This window comes from Adiantum capillus-veneris, chromosome 17 (assembly GCF_014529385.1).
Source record: "Adiantum capillus-veneris isolate H3 chromosome 17, ASM1452938v2, whole genome shotgun sequence".
In the NCBI taxonomy this organism is placed as follows: domain Eukaryota; kingdom Viridiplantae; phylum Streptophyta; class Polypodiopsida; order Polypodiales; family Pteridaceae; genus Adiantum; species Adiantum capillus-veneris.
The window spans coordinates 21,808,530-21,835,839 of record NC_140947.1 but is presented as its reverse complement, the minus strand read 5'-3'; the positions used below and the strand labels follow the sequence as shown (position 1 = coordinate 21,835,839).

Sequence of the window (27,310 nt, the reverse complement as noted above, 5' to 3'; positions counted from 1 at the left end):
TAGAAGATCCCAGAATTCAGCCTTAGTCGTGGTCATCACCGTCGTCGTCATCGGCATAGTCCAACTTGCATCTGTGCATTGCATCTGCATTGTACGCATTTGTGCAATCAAGTAGACCACTCTCGCCGACGAGAGGGGCCTTCGGAGGAGGGTTTTACAAACCTCTCGGTGTCGTATCTCTTCTCTCTCCTCTCAGTCTCATTCATTTGCACGCACAACATCCACTCACTTTGTTCGTGACCACAACACTCTACAAGACGGAAAGCTCTCTCTTTCCCTAAAGAACTAAAAGAAACCTTGAGCAATAAAGATCACTAATCTTGAGAAAATACAACATTCATTCCGTTGCACCTAACTTTGGTATCAGAGCTTTGGAAGTGTTCTGCATTACTCAAGGAAAGAACCACAAGAACCACAAGAACCACAAGAATTTTTTTTGCTTGTTGCGGTCGCACGAACCCAAGTTTACTTGGGCGTGGCGATTCCTAATCGTGTTTTGTTTAAGAGTGACAGGAATCCCAAGAAAGAAGGGCTTGTCCAGCCTCCCCTTGTGTCTCTTTTCACTCATGGAGAGCGGACCGTGCACTTAGCGGCCGGCCAATCGACGTGAGGTGGGAAAAAGCAACCTTGGTGTGAGCGCAAGGCCGCCAAGGGGTGCGCCCGCAGAAAAGGGTAGAACTCGGGTGAAGAGAAGATCCTTCTCCAACGCGATTTGCAAGCGAAAGAAAACCTCAAGAACCCCAAGAACCCACGACCCTCAAGACTCACAAACCTCAAGAACCTCAAGAACCCTAGATTCTCACGAATCAAGGACCTCAAGAACCTCAAGACCCTCAAGAACCCAAGTTCCTCGCGAACTTCAGAACCCAAGATTATAGTGCATGGTCGTCACCCGAAGCGGAATGGATACTTCGCATACAGGTGATGAGCATGAGAGAGACGGTGAAGATTTTTCCCCACCAGGAGACTTTTTCGACCCTCCTAATTCGCAATCTACGCCACGAGTTGCACTCACTCCTATGGAGATGATGGTCAAGTCGATGTTGGACATGATGGCACAACAACAAGAAACGAATCGAGTTGCATTGGCACAACTCGCAAGCAAAGCAGAAGCACAAGAAGCCAAGGACCGCGAGCACGATGAAAATCGCTTCGCTCAAGAACATGAGCGCATTGCTCTTGCCGCAAAACAAGAAGAAAATCGACTTGCTTTCGAACGCAAGCGTGATGAACGAGAGGCTAAAAGGGAGATTCGTCATCAAGAATTTATTTCCCACATTCTAGCCTCGAAGACCGAACCACCCAAAGATCGTGGAAGTTCGGTAAGTGACGCAAGCCACGACGCGGATTCCAACCATCCAGTCACAGAAAAGTTGACTTTCAGTAAGTATGACGGTAAGATGGGTGCTACAGTTATTCATTCTTGGTTGCATCAATTTAATGCTTATTTTGCGACAACTAAGAAGACAGGAAATAGCAAAGTTTTGACGGCAGCTATGTACCTTGCCGGTGATGCCATTAATTGGTACCACGCATGGCAAGAGGCACAGCTAGCCGTGCACCTAGAGGCAGCCGACGATTTCACGCCCCTCTCTTTTAGTTGGGCTGATTTCCAAGACAAGCTCAAAACGCGGTTTATGTCACCTCAGTACCTAGCACGATTGAAGGACGATTGGCGCGCTCTCAAGCAAAATGGTATGCCGGTTATGTCTTTTTCTAATCGTGTTTTGCAGCTAGGTACCCAATTACGCATGTCGGATGATGAGCGCAAAGAGGCTTTTCTCTTTGGATTGGACGAGTATATCAAGTACGATGTCGAGATATTCGATCCAATCGATCTCAACAAGGCGGTAGCGATTGCTCTCACACAGGAGATGAAGCACAAGAAGGGAAAGCCTAAGGAGAACAAGACTTCCACAAGTACCTCGCAGACTCCTCAGAACGGTAAGAATGGTAAGAATGATAACTCTTCTAACCAATCTACCAACAGTCTCTCATCAAAGAATTCTTCCAATGAATCTAAGGGTAAGGCTAACATAACTGCTAAACCTAAGCTTACTCCAGATGAAAAGGTAGCACAAGGAATTGTAGGAGGATACATCACTTCGGAAGAACAAAGCACGTATTCTAAGAAAGGTCGTTGTTTTCATTGTCACATTAAGGGTCACATAAAACGAACATGTCCTAAGCTTGAATCGAATGAATCTAAAGAACCCACAACACCCACTACATCTGTCAATGCAATGAATGATAACACGATTGTGCCCAAAGTTTCTCAGGACCCTCCCATTGATGATTCTCTCATTAAATGTTATGGTCGCACGTCGGGCCACCGTTTTGTCATATTGTTTGACCCAGGTAGTATGCATGATGTGATCAGATCCTCTCTTGTTGAGAGAGTCCGCCTCGAAGTTAGTCCGAGATCTCCTATCAAGGTCTCTGGCTTTCGTCCTGGTATGGACGCTCTCATCACCGAGAAATGCCTGGATGTGTTATTTGCAATTCAACAGACTGCCTTCACTAGAAGATTTGTTGTTTCTCCTCTCTCAGGATGTGATATGATTTTGGGCATTCGATGGTTTCGTGATAATGACGCTCTCATGGATTTTCTGACTAACACTATAACTCTCAATGCAAAAAGTGATTCTCCTATTGTCATTCATGGAGAGGACATTGATCCTTCTCCATCTCTCATTGCTAATATGCAGGACAAGGTTGAAAGGATTCGAGATAAGGAGACTCTCTCAGTCTCTTTTTCTCCACAATATGATAGACAGGATTTGCATGATTATGAGAAGCATGAGGATTTGAATGATAATGATTTGCATGATGATTTGGATGAAAAAGACAAGCATGATGAATTGCATAAGGCAGATGTGATTGTTCACAAGGATGATGTGTTAGTAGATGCTTTTTCTAGCGACGCTAACCTCATTGTAGATTCGATCAATCACCAAGAATCGATCTTGGCTTTCGAGTCGAGGTCCACAGATCCCCCACACGAAGATTCGATAGATTCCGAAGAAGCGATCTTGGCTCTCGAGCCTCGGTCCAAAGAACCATCACAGGAAGTATCATGTGTTCGCATGATTGATACGTTCGTGAAGGTTTCCTGTATTTTAGTCAGCATCGTTATGTGATCCCTTTTCTTAGGCATGACATATTGTATGTTGAGCACGTTTCTCTCATGGATGAGCACGAATGTATGCGGATTGTTCATGAAAAGCTGAAAAGTTTGTATGTCAGGAAGTCACACTCCATGTTTCTTCCGTGGCATGATACAGTTTCCGAACGAGCACATGATTGTATGAGCACCAAGCATGGGCATTTCCATTGTGATTTGCCACAGTTGATTGTTTTCGATCAAACAGAAAAGATTCGAGCGCATTGTTTGCATGTGTTTGATGAACGGGTTGTCACTCCGTCTCTATGTTCATCTACATTGCATACACAATCTTTAGAGAAGACAAGATTTTTTTCCTTCACTTTACATGGAATGGGCTTGTTCATGGTTTTGTGTTGGAGATGGTTTCAGGAATTTTCAGCCATGGAGATTCTTGAAGACGGAAGAAGCAGGACTCTAGACGAAGATGAAGCATTGAAGGAGCCACATAAGACTTTGAGTCGCTTTCGGCGCGGCCCAAAGAAGCAAGCATTGCAGACCTTTATGAAGTTCAAGTACCGCTCGACCCACATAGCAGAGTGGGCCGGCGAAGAGTCCCTTCCAGGATTCCGGATGGTGTTGGCGATCTCCCTCGATGCCATACAGATCGGTACCAGTACCTCACTTTGAAAAGGAGGGGATGTCACGTGACACATCCCAACCCTATGTGTTCGTGGACAAGCTACACCACAACAGGGTTCAGTCAGTCAAGTCAGTTTATATTAGCAGTGATCTGGCACTTTTGTGAGTCTATTCGTAGACCGTGCATACCCAGTCACTGAGCATAGATGCATATCCTCCGGTTGCACACAGCATGATCATCGGAATTCCCATCAGAATCCATTAGCATTAGTTAGGGGAATTTTCCAGTGCATTTAGCCTATTTTCCTATTTATTGGGATTTTCACTTATTATTTTTAAGTGACTTTCCAACAAAAGTAGGTAGGGAAATTTTGCTAAGTTAATATATAAGCAAACCCAAGTTAACACTTTCTGGCAGAAGAGGCAGCAGGAGCTTCCTGCTCATCAGGCAACTTCTCAGCAGTACCCCCACTCATGACCCGATCGCCATAGACGACCTCTCCCTCCTGGCGTTTCCAAGATCTGCCCTCTCCATCCCCTTGGCTGCCCTAGCGTTTCCTCCCCTGCAAGAATCGCCAGCAAGTAGAAAAAGGCCAGCGTTTTTGACCATCCACTAATGCCAGAGAACTCAGCCAATGCAGCGTTTTCTCAAGCTATTTGCTGCAGGTCAGCATAGCCCGGTAAGGAGTTTCTTTAGCACTGGAAAATCTGCAGTTTTCAGCCAGAACCTCTCTGCTGTCCCAGCATTTTTCAGCAAGAAATCTCGCCTCAAAAACGCAGCCAAAAGCAGAGGACATCAGCGTTTTTACTCAGCCCTAAAGTCCCTCAACAAAAACAGAGAATCTCAGCCATTAAGACAACAAGAAAACAGTCATTTTCAGCCCCAAGGAAGACCCTGAATTCAGCCCTGGAAGATCCCAGAATTCAGCCTTAGCCGTCGTCATTACCGTCGTCGTCATCGGCATAGTCCAACTTGCATCCGTCCATTGCATCTGCATTGTACGCATTTGTGCAATCAAGTAGACTACTCTCGCCGACGAGAGTGGGGCCTTCTGAGGAGGGTTTTACAAACCTCTCGGTGTCGTATCTCTTCTCTCTCCTCTCAGTCTCATTCATTTGCACGCACAACATCCACTCACTTTGTTCGTGACCACAGCACTCTACAAGACGGAAAGCTCTCTCTTTCCCTAAAGAACTAAAAGGAGCCTTGAGCAATAAAGATCACTAATCTTGAGAAAATACAACATTCATTCCGCTGGACCTAACAGTCACAGAGAAGCTAGCGTTTTTGGAAAGACCAGCATCCCTAGTGTTTTTGGAACACAACATCCCTAGCGTTTTTGGTTTCAGCCTCAGCCTTGCAGATCCGGCACATGCAGTGATTTGCAGCCCTAAAGACCAACAAGAACCAGCCCTAAAAAGGTAGCAGATTCAGCCCTAGAAAGACCTCAGTTTTCAGCCTTGAAGATCCTCAGTTTTCAGCCCTAAACCTGTAGATTTTCAGCAAAGACCCACAGAAACAGCCCCCAAATCAGCGTTTTTGGACTAGTCACAGATTTCAGCCCATAGCGTATTTGGACAGCAGTAGAAAGATTGCAGATTTCAGCCCTTAGGTCGACTTCGTCATCACTGTCGTCATCGTCGACATAGCCTAGACTTGCATCAGTCTCATGCATTCAGTTTGTATCAGTTTGTGCAATCATAAGTAGACCACTCTCGCCGACGAGAGTGGGGCCTTCGGAGGAGGGTTTTACGTCTCTGGTGTCGTATCTCTTTTCTCTCTCTATCTCTCAGTCTCATACACTTACACACACAGTGTCCATTCACTTTGTTTGTGATCATAGCATTCTCTCATTAAGAATGAAAGGGAGAATAAGAACAAAAGGAACCTTGAGCACAGTTTGGAGCACTCATCTTGTGCAAAGCGCAAACAATCATTCCGCTGCACCTAACACTAGCACTAATTGGCAGAAGAGGCAGCAGGAGCACCTTGCTCAACAGGCAACCTCTCAGCAAGACCAACCCCCACAACAACTCTGGCGTTTTCTCTCAACAGAAGGCCTAGCGTTTTTGCACCAGATCAGACAGCGTTTTTGCGCTTGCAGATTCCCGGCGACAGTAAAGAGCAGATCAGCCCTACCATTAAGTAGATTCCCACAACAACACAACAGATTTCATAGCGTTAGCAGATTTCCCCCCAAGGTCAGTTTTCAGCCCTAGCGTTTTTGGTTTGCAGCACAACCTCAATGTTTTTGCAAATCATCGCGACAGAGTCAGCCATAGGACCAACGTTTTTGCAGATCTCACCTTCCCGCAGCAGTTCTTCGCCGCATGGTCAGTTTTCGCAAGGTTTACAGTTTCAGCCCGGAAAACGCAGATTTCAACATCTGCGTTTTCAGCGCGTTGTCATTGCATCGTCACCATCGACATCGTCACCGACATAGAGTCAGAATTCAACAGATACAAGATTTGCAGATTTCAGCCCTTAGTATTTTCAGATTTCAGGCGTCTCATCGTCGTTGACATCGTCGGCAAGTCCAAGCATTGTAGAGATTTGTGCAATCATAAGTAGACCGCTCTTGCCATAAGTTTTACAACGTCTTGGGTGTCGTATTCTCTTCTCTATCTCTCAGTCTCATCACGTCCATTCACAGTGTCCATTCACTTTGTTTGTGTCCATTGCACTCTCTCACTAAAGGAACGGAAGGCTCTCCTCTCCCTTAGTAAAAGGAACCTTGAGCACAATTCGGAGCACTCATCTTGAGCAAAGTTCAACATTCATTCTGTTGGACCTTACAGTTTTCTTCACTGGAATGAAATGAGCTTGCTTGCTAGATCTGTCAATAACCGTCCAGATACCACTCTGTGTTCTCGAAGATAAAAAATGAAATCCATTGCAATACTTTCCCAGGGGCGGGTGGGTATGGGCAAAGGTTGTAACAATCCCTGTGCTTTATGCCTGTCAAACTTGACCTTTTGGCATACCAAGCAACTGCGCACAAACTTTTCCACATCCTTCTCGAGTCTTGTCCAAAAGAAGTATCACTCTATCCCTTTCACGGACAGTGGCATTCAGTCATAACCTTTTCCCTCAACGGCTGTGTAATGCACAACATGGTTTTCCTCATCATGTAGCCAATCTGAGTTTAAAGTACAAGAGTGCAGATAGGCGCTCACACTCAAGACTCTGCGTCTAGATGCTTTGAGTTGTGAGAACCCCTGCCAGCTTATTTAAAGGTACAAGGGATGCCAAAAGCAGAGCCCCAAAAGCTTCTTTTAAAAGCTGCCCATAAAACTTGCCTCTAAAACAGGTTCTAAACTTTTTAAAGCATCTTCAAAAAAAAATTAAAGCTCTCTCTCTCAAGCTTGCGTAGAGAAAAATAAAGCAAAGGATGTGCTGCGTAGAAAAGCAACACAAAAAGCTACACTCAGAGGTTGCCGCTCGTCTGCCCGCCAAACGCGCCGGGATTCACGCATCGCACAGGCTGCCACGTGTCATCTGTGTGGAAACTGCCGTGTAGCCAGCAACGTCAGCATTTCCAGCTTTGTGCAAGGTGTGTGTGTATACACCAGGGCAGCCACGTCATCACATTTGTGACATATTCAAGAGGTACCGATCTACCTCAGTTGAGTGATAGAAAGGTTATACCATTTTCCTCTTTTTATTAGCACACACACACACACACTCCACCCACACACACACTCTCTCTCGAGAAGAAGAGAATTTTAACGTCATAGGAAACTATTCCAAGAGACCTTAAAGATCTATTCGACGAGAAGGGTTGAACTCAAGACGTGTTATTCAAGAGGGAAATGGCATAACTATCTACCACACTTGAGTGATAGAAAGGTCATACCATTTTCCTCTTTTTATTAGCACACACACACACACACCCACATACACTCTCTCTCTCTCTCTCTCTCTCTCTCTCTCTCTCTCTCTCTCTCTCTCTCTTTCCGTGAGAATTGTACCGTCGTAGGAAACTATCTCAAGAGACCTTAAAGATCTATTCGACGAGGACAATTGAACTCAAGACGTGTTATTCAAGAGGGAAATGGCATAACCAATCTACCACACTTGAGTAATAGAAAGGTTATACCATTTCCTCTTTTTATTAGCACACCCACACCCACACCCACTCTCTCTCTCTCTCTCTCTCTCTCTGAATTTTAACGTCGTAGGAAACTATCCCAACATCTATCTGAGGAGGAGAGTTGAACTCAAGACCTGTTATTCAAGAGGGAAATGCCATAACGAATCTACCACACTTGAGTGATAGAAAGGTTATACCATTTTCCTCTTTTTACTAGCGCACACCCACCCACACACACAGACACTCTTGAGAAGGAAAAAATTTAAACGTCGTAGGAAACTTTCCCAAGAGAGAGTAGGAGGAGAGGAGAGGAGAGAGAGAGAGACGGGACAAGCCCTTAAGGAAACCTCTATACTCGAGATGGTTCAATGGCTAGAGAGGAGGAGGAGAGGAGGGGAAAAATGCTAGAGATGGGAGAGAGAGCTAGGACAAGCCCTCAAGGAAACCTCTATACTCGAGATGGTACAATGGCTAGAGAGTGGACTAGCCCTGCGGGGGCAAACTGTGCTAATGAGAGAAGCTACAGGGCTCCATGCAATCTACCAAAGTGGGGGTGCCCTCCCTCCTTTATATAAGGGCCTACCAAACTATAGAGTATCAACCCAATTTTGTGGAGTTATAAAGGGTTGCGTAAGATTGTCTTATGCAGCGGAATTGAGAGAATAGGAAGAATCGGGAATTCACATTTCCATAATCCTTTGTTCTTCCTTGCGCTAACCGAGTGCAACCTTGCGTTATTGATGGTTCCTTTTAGATGTGAGAGAGAGATGTAGAGTTATAGAGAGGAGGAAAAAGATGCACTGATGGGGTCCTAACCAGCCCTCTCAAGAGTCCTCCACACTGTTAGCGATTTGGTATTTTCTTTCGATCACGTAAATGGACTGTGCACCAATGCAAGACTCGACTCGACTTGAATGAATGATGTACCTGTCAAAGGTGCAATGGAAAAAGTGAATCGGATAGCAATTGGATCTGTAGATGCAAGCAAACCTTCTCTCGAACACGGGCAACCACTGGATCTCGGATCTACTGTTACGAAACTCCATCGAAACAACCTTTGAACAATGGCAGCCCACCGCACCGACACTAGGTAGCCAACACCTGCAAGTAGATAACTACACAATAGAAAACGTCTTCTGCACACAAGCCTAGAGAAAAGGTGGAGAGAGATCGCATGCTAGAGGGAAAAATGCTGGTAGACAAAACACTAGAGGGAGGAAATGGTAGAAAATGTTAAAAAGAGGGTAAAGGAGAAAACGCTAGAGAGAGTGTTGCCCTAGATAAATGGGGCGCCTTCATAATAAATGCGACATTACCATAAAATGGTGATAAACTTGCAAGGGGACCAAATTTGGTGCCCACCCGGACAAACTTGAGGAAAAGTGCAGAAACTGAGACTCTGACCTTGAGAAACCCTTGGAACAGGGGTTGTGCCTCATGTGGGCCTACTGGGTGGGCAAATAAATAGCTTGTACTACCGGAAAAGGTACATCTATCTCAAATACGGCCGGGTGCATCCACAAAACAACCCTCACTCCCTAAACTACTCCTAGGTGATACTTGAGCCACCGCAGGCCTGAGCTATGTTTGGCCAAGTATCAACATGGCCCTATGGTTAGGGCGGTTAAGGAGTCTTATAGGCAGGAGTCAAGTCTCATTTGTGAGGTATCTTGTGTGATCACCACACTTGGACTCTAGGCCTTTCGCAGCTTGTCACAAGTTGCTGACATGGCATGGCCCTAAATGGGGTAAGGCCCCTCCAGTGGACCCCTGCAATGAACAAACCGGCCAAAAAGAAACAAACCCAAAAAATTGCGTGCATTCTTGTTGACGTGGCATTTCAATTGAAGAGGACCTGTTTTAAGCTCCCAAGAGTGGCCGGATCAAGTCGGACAAGTTTGTAACCTCGATGACGTGGCACTTGTACGGACATCCCGGAATTCGTAGCCGATTTTTAGGGAAATCTCTGATTTTTAGGAAACGTGTTTTTGGGCACTAGCTTTTAATATATGATGCTTTTGGGCCTTGGGCCTTCAAATATGAGCCTTGGGGGCCCTCTCTGACACCCTATAGCGCGGACTGCAAAGGAGGTGCTCCCCCGAATGCTGTACTTTGCGAATAAATAAAGAAAGAATTATCGAAAGGGGTGTCGACTCTCCTCCTCTCTCTCTCTCTCTCTCTCTCTCTCTCTCTCTCAATTGTAGTTTTTGTTCATGTGCTGCATTCGATTTCTTGCTTGGATGTCCAAGACTATTACACAGTTCTATCCGCACACCCGTTTGGTGTGGGCTTGGTGGTATGGGACACCAACCCTTGTGGTAGAGGTTAGCGTGTTGGTTGCAGGCTTCGAGGTTCGGGGATGAGCCCGTATTGGCTATATGGCTAGGAGGTGAGCCTAATGTTTGCTCTCTAGGCTCGTTTGTGTGTGAGTATGGCTCGTGTGCTGGATGGATCTGGTAAGGGACTAACATTGGTATCTAAATTTCTTCCTACTTGTTTGCACAACATGGCAACGTGCAAAAATCCATTAGAGCTCATGGGGTTGTGATGGCCTAGCATGACATGCTCTTTATATTCATACATAGGGCGGTATGGGACGCTACTAGTAAGAGAGGAGAGCATGGGGGGCACATGCAAGTTGATCGTGGGAGTTTATGGTAAGTCTTTTACTTCTCTCGTTTAGTGCATAATTGTGTGTGGAGTTTGATGCTAGCAGCAGCCACATGGTTGCACGATATGTCTTTGCCACCCTCTCTGTTCCCGTTCGTGCATGAGGGACTTTGGCCATCCCATATGTGTGCACGGCGCACGCTCATGAGGACCTTTCATCCTTTTATGGACTACCTCTTGCATGCAATGTTTAGTAAAAAGAGGAATTATTTTGTGCACATTTGCATTGACGAGGGCATGGTGTGTATGGGGTTTCTATATTAGTGCCATGCTTATGTCGATGGGTTGCCCATAGGGGCCAATTTTATGAATCATTGATGGACTGGTTATACATTTTCAACAGCCAGCTGTGCTATAGCGAGGCCTCAATAGATTTCGGCACAGTACATCCGTCAGCAGGTTGCAGAGAGGACGTAGCCGTGAGCGCGTGAAGCCAAGGGCGGCAACCTGCACTGGACCTTGTTGTGAGCGCGTGAACACTGAAGCCAAGGACTCCTTGCGTGGCTGTCCTGAATGCAGCAGTTCTTGGGTGGCGCCTCATATACATATGCACGGGTTGCTCCTATTCGACATTCGGTAGCACCACGCAAGAGTTTATTTTTTTACACTTAGATTTTTAAAGTTGGCCATTTTTACACTATGGCCACCCAAGTTCCCTTATTTTTCGAACACATTGTGAACTTTCCACTTACAAGCACCTAAAAGTAAGTGGTCTAAGAGCTTGCTCAAACTCGGATATAATCTAACTTGTCTAAGAGCACCAGGCCATAGGAAATTACCTAACTTCTCCCACACTTGAGAAAATTTCTACCTCCCCGTTCTTCTATTTAATTGTGTTGATGGCTTTATCGCGTCACCGAAAGTCCTTTATAACGGTAGGGCACCACATGCCAATGGAAAAGAGCAGAGCGAACAAACTTTTAACACTTCAAAACAACTGAACTGAAAGAGATGCACGAAACACGAGGCACGATGTGGCATAGTTCCACCCCAAGTGAGAACTAGCCCCCAACCTTGGCACCCCTTCATCCTTCACCATTATCCTTCAACACTTTACAGCTAGGGCAACACCTCTACACCTTCCATGCGGTAGTATGCCAGAGAGCGAGCCCTCATGTCATATTTATAGGCCCTTGGCTTGAAAAGCAATTTAAATGAAAAGCTTGGAGTCTAAAAGCAACTGGCCTTCCAAAAGCTAGCGCGCTTGGTGGCTGTCCGTATAGCAGCACCACGTCACCAGTTTCGTAAAATGCAACGTTCGTAGTGCCACATCAACATGTCAGTGGAATTCGTGGAGGGTCTGTATTGTTGCCACATCATCAGTTTTTATGATCAACCTTTCTATGTGTGTGGTTTGCTTTATTTTAATGGTCTTAGGTCCCATCGAACGGGTTCCCTAAGTTGGTAAATCTTTAATAATTGGCCCACTCGGCGAGAATCTGTAAGTTGGTGGGAACGTTTCCTTCTTCTGTTGCTTCTTCCAACATACCCTGTCTACGTTTAGACATGATAAAAAACAATTCTTCAGTACTCCACCTGGGAGTAAATTACAAATCATTGAAACTAATATAAAAACCAGAGTCAAAGGATTCTCAAATCGACACCAACGCAGCTTTTAAATAGATGCAATCCATTTCAAACAATTCTTTCTCAAACAAAGTTCAAAAGTAGCTAAATACAAAGCAATTAGACAATTCATTTAGGGTTTTGTTCGGATAGCCGAACTTTGAGGATGACTGGCTTGTCCTTTTGCATCAAGGTGATTGTATGGTTCCGGATCTTGAGTGTCGTTTCATTCTTGTCGTCCCAAGAGAAGTTAGAACGTCACAATTACCCAACTTCATGATGTGGAAATCCGCTTTTCCATGGTATCCTTGGATGGTTATTGGAAGCGCACCGATGAGAGGTACCACCTTCTGAGTTTGACCAATGGCTAACTCGGCTTCAATTTCTCGTCCTCGGGAGTCATAGTCCAAGTCCATCCGCTTGAGAAAGTTGGGATGGATGAAAGTCTCGGTAGCTCCAGGGTCAAAGAAGATTAGAGCTTTCAAGCTGTTGATTTTGCCATAGGCTCTACACAATGCATTTGAACTTTCAAGATTAATACCATAAATATCAGGTACAAGTTTCATGGCAGGTCTAGCTCTCTTTGTCGCGTGTACATCTAACCTTATGTGTATGTGGACAAGCTACTTCATGACATGGGTTCAGTTCAGTTCAGTTAGCCTAGCTTAGGAAGTGTTCTGGCACTTTTGTGAGTCTGTTCGTAGACCGTGCATGTCCAGACACTTAATGTAGATGCATATCCTCTGGTTGCACACAACATGATCATTAGATTTCAGTCAGAACCCATCAGGAGCATTTTTACAGTGCATACTACATAGACCTATTTTCCCTATTTTAACTTATTAATTTTAAGTGACTTTTGTTGGGAAACTGGGTAGGGCAATTTAGCAAGCCAATATATAAGAAACCCTAGCGCTAGCACTTTCTGGCAGAAGAGGCAGCAGGGACCAGACATCCGACAATGCACCTTCTCAGCAAGACTTCCCGGTAGTCAACCTAGCTTTTTCAGCCACAAGAACCAACCAACGTTTTCCATCAAGTGCAGATCAGCCCAAGCGTTTTGCCACTTGCAGATCAGCCTGGCGACAACGAATCCCCTAGCGTTTTTGCAGAGATCACAAATCAGCCCTAGCGTTTAGCAAAAACAACAGAATCAGCCCTAGCATTTTTGGATCAACAAAACAACATAGCATTTTGCAGATTCTCTGCGACGGAACCAGTATAGGCATCAGCGTTTTCAGTTTTCAGCACATAGACACCGCAGTAGAAGCCCCAAACCTTGCACATCTCACCTTCCCGTAGTAGATCCTCGCCGCACGGTCAGATCCACCGAAGCTTGCAGATTCAGTCCGGAAACACAGATTTCAGCATCTGCGTTTTCAGCGTGTCGTCGTCGCATTGTCGTCATCGCCGTCGTCACCGACATAGAGTTAGAATTCAGCAGATAAAGATTTGCAGTTTCAGCCATTAGCGTTTTTAGATTTCAGCCCTTGTTGTCGTCCTCATCATCGGCAAGTCCAAGCATTGTAGAGATTTGTGCAATCAATAGCAATAGACCGCTCTCGCCATAGAGAGTGGGGCCTTCGGAGGAGGGTTTGACAACATTCTGGCGTCGTATTCTTCTCTCTCTATCTCTCAATTTCAGTACTTTCATGCACAGTGTTTACCCACTTTGTTTGTGATCATTTGCACTCTCTCTCTAAAGGAACGGAAGGCTCTCCCTTCCGTAAGTAAAAGGAACCCTTGAGCATAGTTCGGAGCACTCATTCTGAGCAAAGTTCAACATTCACTTCCGCTGCACCTTACACTCTTAGCCGAAGGTGGTCATGCGGATCTATTTGCTGTCGGAGCTGGAGATTGCTTGAGGACGTCGAGGCTCTTTGAGGATATGAATTGAAAGTATGCATGGGTTTCTCGTTGACGTTGTGTCAAACGAGGCCTTTGAGGTTGACTTTCATGAGATTCCGAGGATTTGTTCGTTGTGATCGAGTTTTGTAGTGAACTCTAGCTTCCCTTTCATAAGCTTATAGACGACCGTGGCATGTCCATAAGCTCTTGTATTGTCGACACTTGTTTAGACAGACAGTATTCTTGTAAGGTGATGGCAGTTTAATAGTATATCGCTCGCACTCATCCTCCAAGGGAATCAACTTGAAGAAAGAGAGTGGAAGGTAGACGTCGAGAAACCTTTGGTTGTAGTCTTCCATGCTCTTCGTGGCAAGCATTTTCAAGTTGCCCCATTCGGACAAAATCTGGACTTCAAACAGGGTGGTCATAAAAGTTCGTGCAAAAATTGTCTTGAAAGCTTGCCAAGTCCTTGGAGCATGCGGTTGGGTCATGATTGAACTCCACCACTGCAGAACATTATTCTTGAGGAATCCCACAACTCGAGAAATCTTTGATTCTTCTGTAGAGTTCCCCAAAGCATAGACGTTGTCGAATTGTTGGAGGAGTTGCAAGGCTTTCTTCCAATCTTCTCTTCTCCACAGGTGTGCCTTGTTCATGCATTGCAGGTGTTCTAGATTGGATTTGAGGTACCCACCGAATCACTAGCCAATTCTTGTTTTCATTGCATCTTCTGTTGCCACCTTTGACGAGAGAGAGAGAGAGAGAGAGAGAGAGAGAGAGAGAGAGAGAGAGAGAGAGAGAGAGAGAGAGAGAGAGCAGGAGAGTGACACCCGATGCCAACCAACCCTCTCAAGGCCCCTCCCACATCGTTGCCTATGTGGTATTTGCTTTTGATTGCGTTAATGGAAGGTACACACATGCAATACCTCAATGCAGACTCTATTGGCTCGAATGGGGAATGTCGCCGCAGTAACTCTTCAAGATAAAGTACCTCCAGGCTAATTTGATGCACCTTCGGATCCGTCTCGACGAGGGGTTGCTGATGGCTACCAAGGTGTAGATCTGGTGCACTCCCGATGTGAGAAAAATCAAGTGTTGAAACTGGTTGCAAAAACGTGGTAGATCCATTGCATAAAGCATGGCTGAAAACGCAGATGATGATGCCGATGATGGACAACAATGGGAGCACTTGATGTGGCGAGGGAATGGTGCTGATGCAAAACGTTGGGCTGATCTGTGACTTGGGAGCCAAACGCTAGCCACGTTGATGCAAACGCTAGGGTTGCTCTCTGCTAGCGCCGACTCATCAATTGCAAAACGTTGGCCCCCTTACTCCCTTTATAGGCTAGGATATTGGTTAAGAACTTTGTAAGGCTTAGGTAGGGCAAGTTTGGAAGACAGTTATAAAAATAAATCATTAAAATGATTTATTAATAAACTTGACTTCGGCTAAGTTTATGGGTGAAATTGTTGCACATCTGTCCACCCAAGCATCCGATTGACGCGGGGAATGGCTCGTTGGATTCCTCTAACCTAAAACTACATGCACGTCATGCCAGGTGCCCAACATAGTGTAACAACATCAGCAAAATGCTTGTACAATCCATTTATGCAAGAGGATTCCAAAGCTGGAAAACCTAATCTAATGGATTCGTCCGGACATGTAGCTCCTGCGACAAACATGCTCACAAAATTGCCGGTAGTAATCCTCCTAGGATTTTAGACACTCCTATCTAGAGATAGGTGGAAAATTGGCTCTGGAGGTTGATGAAGCATGTTCACGTGGCACATAAAGCCATGTGCACGTGACAAATGAATAACAGAACCCACTTTCCCACAACAAAAATTGGTAATGTCCATATTGTGTATGGAACGCGGTTTTCGGAACATCAAGTGGGTCTATCTGTATGTGATGGTAACTAGACCAAAGATCGACCTTAGTGAAGTATCCCGCACCCGAGAGTCAATCCAAGAGATTCTCTGGCCAAGGCAACGAATAGCAGTTTGCAAGACAAGCTTAAAGCTGCCTAGCTATCCGATCGTTCTTTGTCAAGGTGAACCTATAAGGTTGCCGAGAACCGAGATGGCTACTGGGCAAAAGGATTATCTTAGGAGCAACAGAAGGGTGGAAACCCGCTAATGGAAACATGCCAGATACGATGGTCACGGAGGAAAGGAATCCCTCAACCACACGATTCACACCACGAAGAAAACGGTAATCCCATCATGCAGAAGTCAATATGGATTTAGAATAGTGCTGATGTTAGAGGTAGAGCAGCCGCATAACCTTAGTCCATTATTTTGAGTCTCCAGGCTCTGCCTAACGGACCACCTTAAGGCGTAAGTATGTAGGAGTGAGTCACTTAAAGAAATACGTCCAAGGTACTTAAAAGTAGTAATCAAATGTGGATAGTAAATTAGTAGAGAGAGGAAGGTAGATTTGCGTAGGAGAGGGTGTCACAAACTGCTGACGTGTCAAGTTACTGAAGAGCCAAGCCAACCTTCAGATCCCGACTGATGGGCCTAAAACCTAGCAGCACGGACACACCACGAATTCCATACATGCTGACCTGGCATTGTACGGACACCACGTTTTATGGACCTGATCACATATCGCTGTTGTACGGACAAGCCCCAAGGGCGCTAGCTTTTGGGAGGTCGGTTGCTTTTAGATTCCACGCTTTTCATGTAAACTACTTTTCAGGCCAATGGCCTTTAATATAACTTGAAGACTCATTCTCGGGTGCAGGGAAGGTGCAGAAAGGTGTTGCTCGAGTTGTAAAGTGTTGAAGCAATATAAAGAAATAACGAAATGGATGCTAGAATTTGCGGCCAGTGCTCTCTTGGGGTGGAACTACGCCACACCGTGCCTCGTGTGTCGTGCATCTCTTTTGGTTCCATTATTTTGAAGTGCTAAAAGTATATTTGGTCTGTTCTTTTCTGTTGGCAAGTGGTGCCCTCCTGTTACAGTGGTATCAGAGCTCCAATTGTGTGCTTTTTTGAAAGCATACCTGTTCTACCAAGAACAGAGAGAGCACAATGGCATTTATGAAATTCGATAAAGTACACGCAGTTTCTTCTCCACTAGAATCGCGACATTCTTCCGCGGCATCCTCGACAGAATTTCCCAATGCTGCAAACTTTCCAGCAGTTTCTAAACTACATGTTACCCCCTCTAATACCCCACGTAGTACCCCCTCCTCCGGCACTAGAAAGTGCAAGAGCCTCTAACCAGCAACCTTCTCAACCGTTTGTTCCGATTGGGGGAATCTTCAGGAACATGGTGCAACAGTCTGACCTTGATCTAGTGCAATTGCCTCTGTCTCGCCGTTGCCACCACCTCCACAACCACTTGGGTACAAGGTTGGAGCCTCTATGGATATCCTTATTATCCATATCCAAGGTTTGCGCCTAACCAACTAAAGGATTGCGTCACGACAGTCAAATTTTTCACTCTGCTCATACAAGTGACCAAGGGTGGTCCGACATAGAATTGACATGCCCAACTGCGACTGCGATTGACACTGTCAACTGCTCCTGCACACAAGACCACTGACACGCCCTCAACATGGGCATCTCCTCCAACTTGCTCTGAGAGCATAGATCTGGTACATCTCCTCCTGGCTAGATCTTGATGTGGATATAGATCTCGGTCGAGGGAAGCTGCCATTGCATGGTCACAAGGGCCACTGATAGGCTGCCTTGAGATAGTACTGCACCGTAGAGATGATCTCCGAGCTCTACTATTGCTGCCCAGCAAAAACGCTGTCTGAATGTTGCCCTCTGGCTGGGAGAGAAAAACGCTGGGCTGAAAGGGAAAAATGCTAAGGGTGCATGCTCCCTCTACCGTTGCACCTCCTAGGGTTGCCCCAAGGGGCGCCGTGTGCTTCCGAAAGCTTGCACACAATTGCTCTCCCCTGGTGCTTTTACCCCGCCTATATGTCACGTGCACATCTAACCCTATGTGCATGTGGACAAGCTACTTCAGGTCCAGGGTTCAGGTCATCCTAGGAAGTGTTCTGGCACCTTTGTGAGTCTGTTCGCAGGCCGTGCATGTCCGGGCAGTTAGAGTAGTTGCATATCCTCTGGTTGCACACATCATGATCATCAGCATGATAGTCAGTAGCCATCATGAGCATTTTACAATGCATAGAACCCATTTTCCCTATTTTAGCCATTTTTTAATAAGTGACTGTTGGGAACTGGGTAGGGCAAATTGGCTAAGCAAGTATAAATAAAAGCTAGCGCTAGCGTAGATACTCAGCATTTGACAGTGCACCTTCTCAGCAAGACCGGCAGGAATCCCTAGCGTTTTCAGCCACCAAGACCAGCCATCGTTTTTCCCTTGCCCTGGCATTTTCAATAGCATGAGATCAGCACTAGCGTTTTTGCAGATCACAGAACAGCATGGCGTTTTTGCACTTGCAGATTCACATCAGCGTTTTGTAGATTCTCGGCGACAGAACCAGCCCTAGCATTCGCGTTTTCAGTTTTTAGCAGTTGGACTCTGCAATAGCAGTTCCAAACCTTGCAGATCTCACCTTTCCACAACAATCCTCGCCCCGTGGTCAAATCAGCCAACGTTTTTTGTCACGATTGTGACTATGTTGTAATATTATATCTACTCCTAGTTGTAGATACGCGAAGTGCCATGCCAAGGAGGATCCATACACTTGGATGGTCACGACTCTTCGCTCAAGAGACGTGCCTCTTCGCCAAAAGCTACACTCCTTCGACCTCTTCGCTCTACGGGTGCGACTCTTCGCCCAATGGTTGTAGCTCTTCGCCGAAAGGATGTGTCTTTACGTCTAAAGTCATGTCTTTTCACCAGGAGAGGTGTCTTTTCATTTGTGTCTCTTTGTCTCGTATAGAAGGAGCCCTTGTATCACACATTCAATCAATCAACACAGAGTCTTCAGAGTCTTGTTTTTGAGTTCAGTTCAAGTTTCTCAAGTCTTAATCATGAGTTAAAGTAATTAATGAAGGATTAGCAACTAGAATCCTTACATTTTTAGTTTCAGCCCGCTATTTGCAAATTTCAGCATCTGCGTTTTCAACGCATTGTCGTCGCGTCGTCATCGCCGTCATCGTTGACATAGAGTCAGAATTCAGTAGGATAGCAGATTTCAGTCCCTAGCGTTTTCAGATTTCAGCCCGTCTCGTCGTCGCCATCATTGTCGACGACATTGTCGGCAAGTCCATTGCATCTAAACCATTGTAAGAGATTTGTGCAATCAATAGCATAGCCCATCGGACAGGACCCCATAAGTTGGAACAACTTATAATATTGAGTTTTGTCAGTTTCTCTAGGGTTTGTCCAGTCTAAAATTTAGGGAACTGCTATTTTGGGCCATGAAATCTGTTCGCGTCATTAGCTCCGGAATGACAAGAGGAACATTTCATTACTTTGTCGCTAAGTCAACTGAGCAACTGACTGAGATATTTTTAGGCCAGAATGTCCAAAGTGGGGAATTAATGCATGAGTGCCACTTGGCACATTTTTGGGCATTTTTCCAACACCAGAGAGAGAGAGAGGCATTAAAATAAAACGTGGGCTGGATTTTTCAGCCGTATGGTGGATTGTTGCAGGTACCAAAGCTACTGTGTGCTTGCCTACCCTCTATGTACTGTGAAGTGCAAGAACTGAAGCCTTGCACATCATTCACTGCTCTTTCTCTCCCCTCCGTGCAGTTATGTGATGCCCCACAAGTTGAAATGCAAGCCGGATGGTGAGATGGATCGCCATAAGGCTCGACTTGTTGCAAAGGGTTATGCACAACAAAAAGGCATTGATTATGAAGAGACTTTTGCTCCCACTTGTCGTATGACTACTGTGCGTTTTCTATGTGCATTGGCAGCTCATTTTGGTTGGGATGTACATCAATCAGACATTGTTACTGCTTTCTTGAATGGTAACATATTTGAGGAAATTTATGTAACGCAGCCTCGCGGTTTTGTCATAAAAGGTGACACTCATTTGGTTAAACAAGGCTTTCGTAACAATCCAACAGAAAGCACATTGTATGTAAAGCGTGAGCGTGATGTACTTCTCATTGTGGTTCTTTATGTTGGTGATTTGCTGATCACTGGACCAAATGAGAGACATATTGTTGAATTTAAGGTTGATTTCAACGCTACTTTCAAGATGAAAGATTTGGGGCTGTTGCATCATTACTTGGGTATACAGTTTAAGCAGTGTGATGGTGGTATTTCCTTGTGTCAGAAAAGTTACATAGAGACATTGCTATGTAAGTTTGGACTTGAGGATTGCAAACCTATTGCCACTCCCATGGAAACAGGTTTGAAGTTGAGTCTACATGATGCTGGCGATCCTGCTGATGTCACTCTTTATCAAACTGTTGTTGGCTGCCTCATTTATGTATGCAACACGAGGCCGGATATTCAGTTTGCAGTCTCACAGGTCAGCAGATTCATGCATAGCCGAGGGTCTAAGCATTGGCAGGCTGTTAAGAGGATTTTCCGCTACCTTAGTGGCACTTTACATCTTGGCTTGTTTTATCCCAAGGGGGGATCATTGCCGCCAGACTTACATGCTTTTTCGGACTCAGATAGGGCTGGTTGTTTTGACACGCGAGTGCCCACAAGTGGTTTTTTGTTTCATGCTTGGCAGTTCATGTATATCATGGTTGAGCAAGAAGCAACCTACTGTGGCCACTTCGAGTTGTGAGGCTGAGTACAGGGCAGTCTTCATAGCTACGATTGAGTGTGTATGGCTCAGACGCCTTATGGCTGATTTGGGTGTTGGACAGGACACTGCCAACACTATCTACACCGACAGTCAGAGCGCATTGGCAGTTGCGAGGAACCCAATTTTTCATGCTCGCACAAAGCACATTGAGGTGCATTACCACTATGTCAGGGAGAGGCTCTCAGCAGGAGAGATCAGCTTGGCTTATGTGCCAACACAGGACAACCTTGCATATCTTTTCACAAAGGCATTGTCTCGTGGGAAGCTTGAAGCTTTCCGCAAAGCTTTGGGCTTACTCCCCTTTGTGGACTGATCATGTCCTTAGGGCATGGCACCTCCCTTTACTCATGTGCCAGCTCTCGTTCACCGCATCACTCCAGGGGGGATTTGTTACCATATACATGTGGTAGTGATGTGTGTGAACACGTTAGGACCGCCGGGGCATTTTTTCCCTCTATAGGAGGTTTTTTCCCCCGAGCATTGTATATACGCCCATCACTCTAGGGCTATCTATCTTTCTATTGCACACTAAGTAACACACTCTCTATTGTGTGCCTTGAGCTTCCTTCGTCTTCTCCAAGCTGTGTGCGTTTCTCTGCAACCCTAATTCCAACAGTTCCATTTAATAAATGGAGCGAATTATGAGAAGAAAAGAACTGCAGACCATCAATCCGGTGAGGGTGCTTCGAGGAAGCGACCCCGACTCTAGCATAAGTCCAAATCACCGCCGAGTCTTCTGAGGAGAAGAAAAAGGCAAGAAATGCTTCAGTTGTTGATGCAGTGAAGAAGGGGGCTTGCTTCGGATGTGGCCAGACGGATCACCAAATCAAGGATTGCCCAAAAAGAAGACAAAGAAACCGTAAGGCCGTCCTTTGGTTCAGATTCACGAGATCTCAGGTAACTCTGATGTTGTTCAAGTTGAAATCTATCATTTAGCGCACAATTCATGCACTAATTGTACTTTTAGCACCAGAGTGTTTGATAAGCACGATCTTCTCCGTTTCCCCGAGAAGATCAATGGTCATGATGTGACCGTACTCCTTGATAATGGAAGCTCACACAATTTTGTGGATGCAAAATTGGTGCTGAAACTGAGCCTGCGGACGTGGGACAGTGACCATGAGTATCGCGTGAAGATGGCTTGTGGCGTGGATACGGATGTATGGAATCGGATGGTTCCAGACTTGTCAAAGCACTTGGTGACTACTGCTATTGGTGTGGCATTTTACCAGGATGGATGTCCTGTTGCGTTTGAAAGTAAAAAGCTTTCTGACGCTGAAATGCGTTATCCAACGTACGAGAAGGAGCTTTATGCTGTAGTCCACACCTTGAGGAAATGGCGGCACTACTTGTATGGCTCTACGTTTGTTGCATGGACAGATCATCACTCCTTGTGCTATATCTGTGATCAGGGTGATCTCAGAGGCCGGAAGGCTAGATGGGTTGAGCTTATACAAGAGTTTGACTTTGAGATCCGTTATAGAAAAGGATCCAGCAATCGAGTTGTCGATGCGCTCAGCAGGATTCAAGAAGTCAATGCCTTGTCTATGGCTGAAATTTCGACGGATTTCTCTCTCTCTCTCTCTCTCTCTCTCTCTCTCTCACTCTCTCTCTCTCTCTCTCTCTCTCTCTCTCTCTCTCTCTCTCTCTCTTTGAGGGCTATGTCGTTCCGATGGCCACTTTGGCAAGATATGGAACGAGGTCGAAGCGGGGCATGACTCGCATACAGGCTTGGGTGGTCCGGAGACCCAAGTGAGTCCTGCTGGAGAGACGAGACATCGATAATATTCCATTAGAGGTGGACTATTGTTCAGAAATGGTAAAGTTTGCGTGCCGGAAATTGATGAGGTTCGACAAAGGATTTTGTGCAAATGCCACGATGTTCCTAGCGCTGGGCACCCAGACATCTAGAGAACTTTGGCTTTGGTCAAGCGATATTTCTATTGGCCAAGGATGCGCTCTTACATAGAGAGCTATGTGAAGAGATGTGCTCAGTGTCAGGTCAATAAGGCAGCGCACCTTAGGAAAGCTGGCCTGCTACACCCATTGGAAATCCTAGATGCCAAGTGGCAATGTAATTCCATGGACTTCATCGTTGGTTTGCAAATACTAGTCGGGGCAATGACGCTATTTGGGTTGTGGTCGATAGACTCACAAAAATGGCGAAGTTTATACCAACGAAGTCTACAGTAAAAAGCCATGAGTTGGCGGTTTATTTGTCGATCAACTTTATAAGCTGTATGGTCTGCCAAAGGATATCGTCAGTGATCGAGATACTAAGTTCACTGGCCGATTTTGGCGAGATGTGTTCGCTCATCTTCAGACATCTTCAGACGAAGTTGAGTATGTCGTCTTCTGACCATCCTGAGTCCGGCGGACAAACTGAGAGGATGAATCAAACGTTAGAGGACATGTTGAGAGCCTATGTCTCTCATAGGCAGTCTGATTGGGAAAGGTATCTTCCACAGATAGAGTTTGCCTATAATAGTAGCAAGCATTTTGCTACTGGCTTTAGCCCGTTCATGTTGATGTATGGATTTGAGCCTAAATCCCCAATTGCTATTGGCTCAGAGAAAGTCAAGGAACACCAAGCTCGTGATTTCCTGCATGACATGCAAGAAATGCTCGAATTGGCTAAGGATAGTATAAGAACGGCTCGTGATCGAGTCACTACTTATGCTAATCAAAAGAGGTTTCCAAGGACTCTAGATGTGGGACAATGGGTCTATCTGAAGATACCCAAGGATTCCAAGACTATGAGAAGGGGAAAGCATTATAAGCTTTCAGCTAGATATTGTGGTCCGTTCTTGATCACAAAGAAAATTGGCCAAGTTGCCTACAAACTGGCTCTTCCTTCGGATGTTAGTATACATCCAATATTTCATGTCAGCCGCCTTAAAATGAAATTGGGCGAAGCCGACATTGTTGTGCCTATCGAGGAAAATGTATGGCAAGATATGCAAACTGAGTATATTCCTCGAGTACCAGAAGCAGTTTTAGATCATCGTACCCGTCATTCGCGCCAAAAGGCTTATGACGAGTACTTAATTAAATAGAAGGGTCAATCTGAAAGGTTTGCTACTTGGGAACCCGTTAGAGCTTTGAAGGCTCAATATCCCCACTTCATTGATGAGGACATCAATGGTTCTTAAGGGGGAAAGTATGTTATGTCCCGCTCACAGGAGAGGGGATATGGCCCAGATGCCGTCGGGATGGGCGTCCAGTGTCCGGGCGGACGTAGTGTGAACACGGCCAGTGTGGCCGGCTATTATTATAAAAGGGAGGCCAAGGCCTCATTTGCAGTTATTGACCCTCACTGGCAGAGTGTCAGTGGTTAGCCCGCGAGGCTAGGAGTACGCGAGGTCACCTCGAGGAGGTGAGGCCGGGTGGTATGGGACGCTCGGTCTTACAGGTGCACGCCTACGTCCTTGGAGGCTGGCCCCAGCACGGGGGAGCTTCCGGATGGTGGCTATGGTCGGGTGGTTCGTCCGACGCGTATCTGTAGGCGGTCTGTGTAGCCGGGAGATCCTTTCTCCTCGTTCGTTTCAGAATCCCCCAAGCATCTCTCTCACGTGGCGAAATAGAGGGCAAAGTAGGTGGCATAGTTGCCCTCTTGTCAGCAAAAGTCTTTACGTTATTAAAAGCTTACCCTACAATCCATGAATCCACAATAGGCAATGCATGCACAATCTGCTGCCAAAATTCAGTGATCTCATGAGCTGAACTGGGCGCATAGATACACACGATTCCTACCAAAGAACCATCAATTGCAAGAGAAGTCCACATAGCTCTACCCTGTACCAATGTGCCATGACCACGCACACAATGCTTGCAACGTGAATTGAGATGTCACAGAAAGACATACACCGACACAATCTCTTGTTAGTGGTCTGTAGCCCTCGAAGTCTGATAACTTTTTAGACCAAGAAATGAGTGTCTAGCCTAAACTCTCCTTAGTGTTCATTATAGGATGATAAGCTAAGGATGAGATTTCTGGAATGATGTTTCCTTTTCGTCATATGCAGGTTCTCTCATCTGCACCACAGAAACTCTATTTCATCATCTTCCTGATCATCAAGGATACCTACCATCTTTGGCCCATTAGAAACAGACAATGAAGTCTTTTGTTTCTTCAAGGTTGCATTCCAAACGCGTATTTATTAGTCTTCCCATACCATTCCCATATTCAGTATTTTACATACTGGTTGTTATTTATATGCACACAAGTATATACATGCATGTATATATGTATACATGCATTTACATGTATGCAAGCATGCATAAGTAGATGTGTACATCTACCTAATGAATTTTTCATACGGGTAGTGATTACCCATACTGCGCAAGGTTTTGTAACATCGTTTTTGTACCGCGATTATTGTACCTATCCACCTTGATGTAAAGGAAGAGATTTACTGACAAATTGACTGCAATGTGTATTGCCTGGTGTGTATGGTATGTATTTCTCCTCTGTCATATTTCTGGAGACACTTTAAATTTCTCTGGAGTCTTTTGATGCTCCAAAGTTAAAACTGTTTTGTGTTTGTGGTCCACGTATTTGTTGTATGGTGTTTGTTTTTATAATGCTGTTTTGTGATATTTTTGGGAACATTTTTCTTGTGACATTTGACTCTTCAAATTGTTTGGTGCAGAAATTTATGTGATATCCATATGGTTAAAGGCTAACGGAAATCAATCCTGTCAGAGCTTTTGAAGCATTATCAACCAAATTTTCATGGTGCACCTATGAAGATGAGGAAACCTGTAGAGGCACCCTTGGGTCAATCGGGACTCATAGCAGACCATTTTCCCTTCAACGGCCTTTTTGATGTCGAAAATGATTTTTTAAGTGACATATCATTCTATGATTATGGAGATGATAGCACTGCAGATGAGCAAGATGAAAGCCATGATGTTCCCTTCTCGAAGAAAAAGCAGGACAATTTAATGCCATCAGATGGTAAGAATGTTAGATTGGCAAAAACTATTGCAAATAGAGTCAGAGATGGAGAAAAACAGGCACTGAAGAAGATTCAGAAAGGCAGAAAGCCCAAAATTGAAATTTCATATGAACAAAATGCAAGCGGTGATGACGTAAAGTCGGATAGCGATGCATGTGAGGAGCCTTACAGCTTTGTGAGGAGGCAACCAAAACTTCCAAAGAAGCAAAGGGGTGGCTCGACAAGCTTTGATGACTTTGAAGATGATGTGAAGGCGGAAAGAATAGGAAAGTTTTTGGAGACCACGCCAAAGAAAAAAGGAACTGTTTCATCATACGGGAAATTTGGTTCTGAATCTGGAGGTGAGAATGCCAGAGATTCAAAAATAAAGGAGGAATTCATAATGGAAAGTTCAGATGTAAGGGAAGTTGATGATGTTAATGGAAAGACTGCAGTTCAGGCTTTTCAGAGGAAAAAGAAGCTTTGCAAAGCTGCTGATCTGAAGCCTTCAAGTGAGAAAGGTCATAAAGGAAAAAATAAAGGATATCTTGCAGAAATGAAGCAAAAAACAGGAGAGAAGGGTAGCTTGATAGGAAAGGATCACACTTCCATGAAAGCCATCCAAAGGAATAGATTAAAAGATTTCAGTTCAGATTCAGAAGATACTGCAAAGGCTATTCCAAGAAAGAACTTCAAGCAAGGTTTGACTAAGGAGCAGAAATTTGCCAAGGATGAAAATGGGCTGGTGAGGGCTGCAATCTCAGGGGAAGGCCAGAGCTCAGTGCAAAAGACCATTGTGGGCACAGGGCATACTGTGAAGCACAGGGAGTTGAGGCATGAGGATGTTGCTGGCTCATCTTCCACTGGGAAACGACAAGGGCTAAACCAGCATTCAATGCCCCCAATCGTAAGGTCTAAGAAAAAAACTGCTAAGGACTTGTGCATTAGTCTAGAGACAGTGCACAGTGTGGCTGACCATCAAAAGCATGCTCTTGAGAAAGTCTGTGACAATGGTGTAGCTGGAGAGGAAGTTTCGAGTGGTGTTACAGAAGGTGCTGAAGGTAACAAGGAACTACTGCCAGATGAAAATGGTAATATCGATTCAGAGGTAGCAGGTATGGGAGTTGGATGGGTCATGTGTGACAGCTGCAAGAAGTGGCGCTGTATTCCTGCTTCACTGATTGACATGATTGAATCAACGAATTGTGGTTGGTAAGATTTTATAAAGACACATTTTCAGCTAGGGCAAACAGTTTATTCATTGAATGCTTATTGTATCACTCAACAATTTTAAGGAACAGGCAAAGTTTTTACTGGGTTCTAGGTTCTGCAAAGACAATCCAAACAAAAAGTTTGCAGATTGCTCGGTACCTCAGGAGAAGACAAACACAGAGATCAATAGAGAGTTGAATCTTTCAGAAGTTTCTTTTTGCGAGGAAGGTGATGAAAAGCATCCAGCAATAGACTCGACATCAATGAATGGTGTTGAGCATCAAAGTAAACTCTCTGCAATGGTCATGAGCGGATAGTGACTGATTATCAATGCCACATCACAAATTTCATTCAATTATTTCTTTCTCTGGCGTTTTGTAGGCCAGCCACAATCTACGTGGACCTTGATCAAACATAACATTTTTCAGCATCGCCACAGGAAAACGGAAACATTGGATGAGGCAAGTACTAATTTTTAGCTTATCTATGCATGCTTTTCTTTTGTGTCTCAAATTGACCAAATTTC

General features: G+C 45.1%; 1 protein-coding gene across 2 annotated transcripts in view; it reads left to right on the top strand.

Annotated features, from left to right (window-relative positions):
- LOC147436908 (uncharacterized) overlaps positions 1–27,310 on the top strand; it is a 123,622-nt gene that overhangs the window by 14,918 nt on the left and 81,394 nt on the right. For both annotated transcript variants that reach the window (XM_086486298.1, XM_086486299.1), the window contains 3 exons: positions 25,285–26,784; positions 26,897–27,069; positions 27,166–27,245. In XM_086486298.1, coding sequence (XP_086342424.1) covers positions 25,379–26,784; positions 26,897–27,069; positions 27,166–27,245 — 1,659 coding nt within the window. In that variant the 5' untranslated portion in view covers positions 25,285–25,378. The remainder of the gene's footprint in view (positions 1–25,284; positions 26,785–26,896; positions 27,070–27,165; positions 27,246–27,310) is intronic.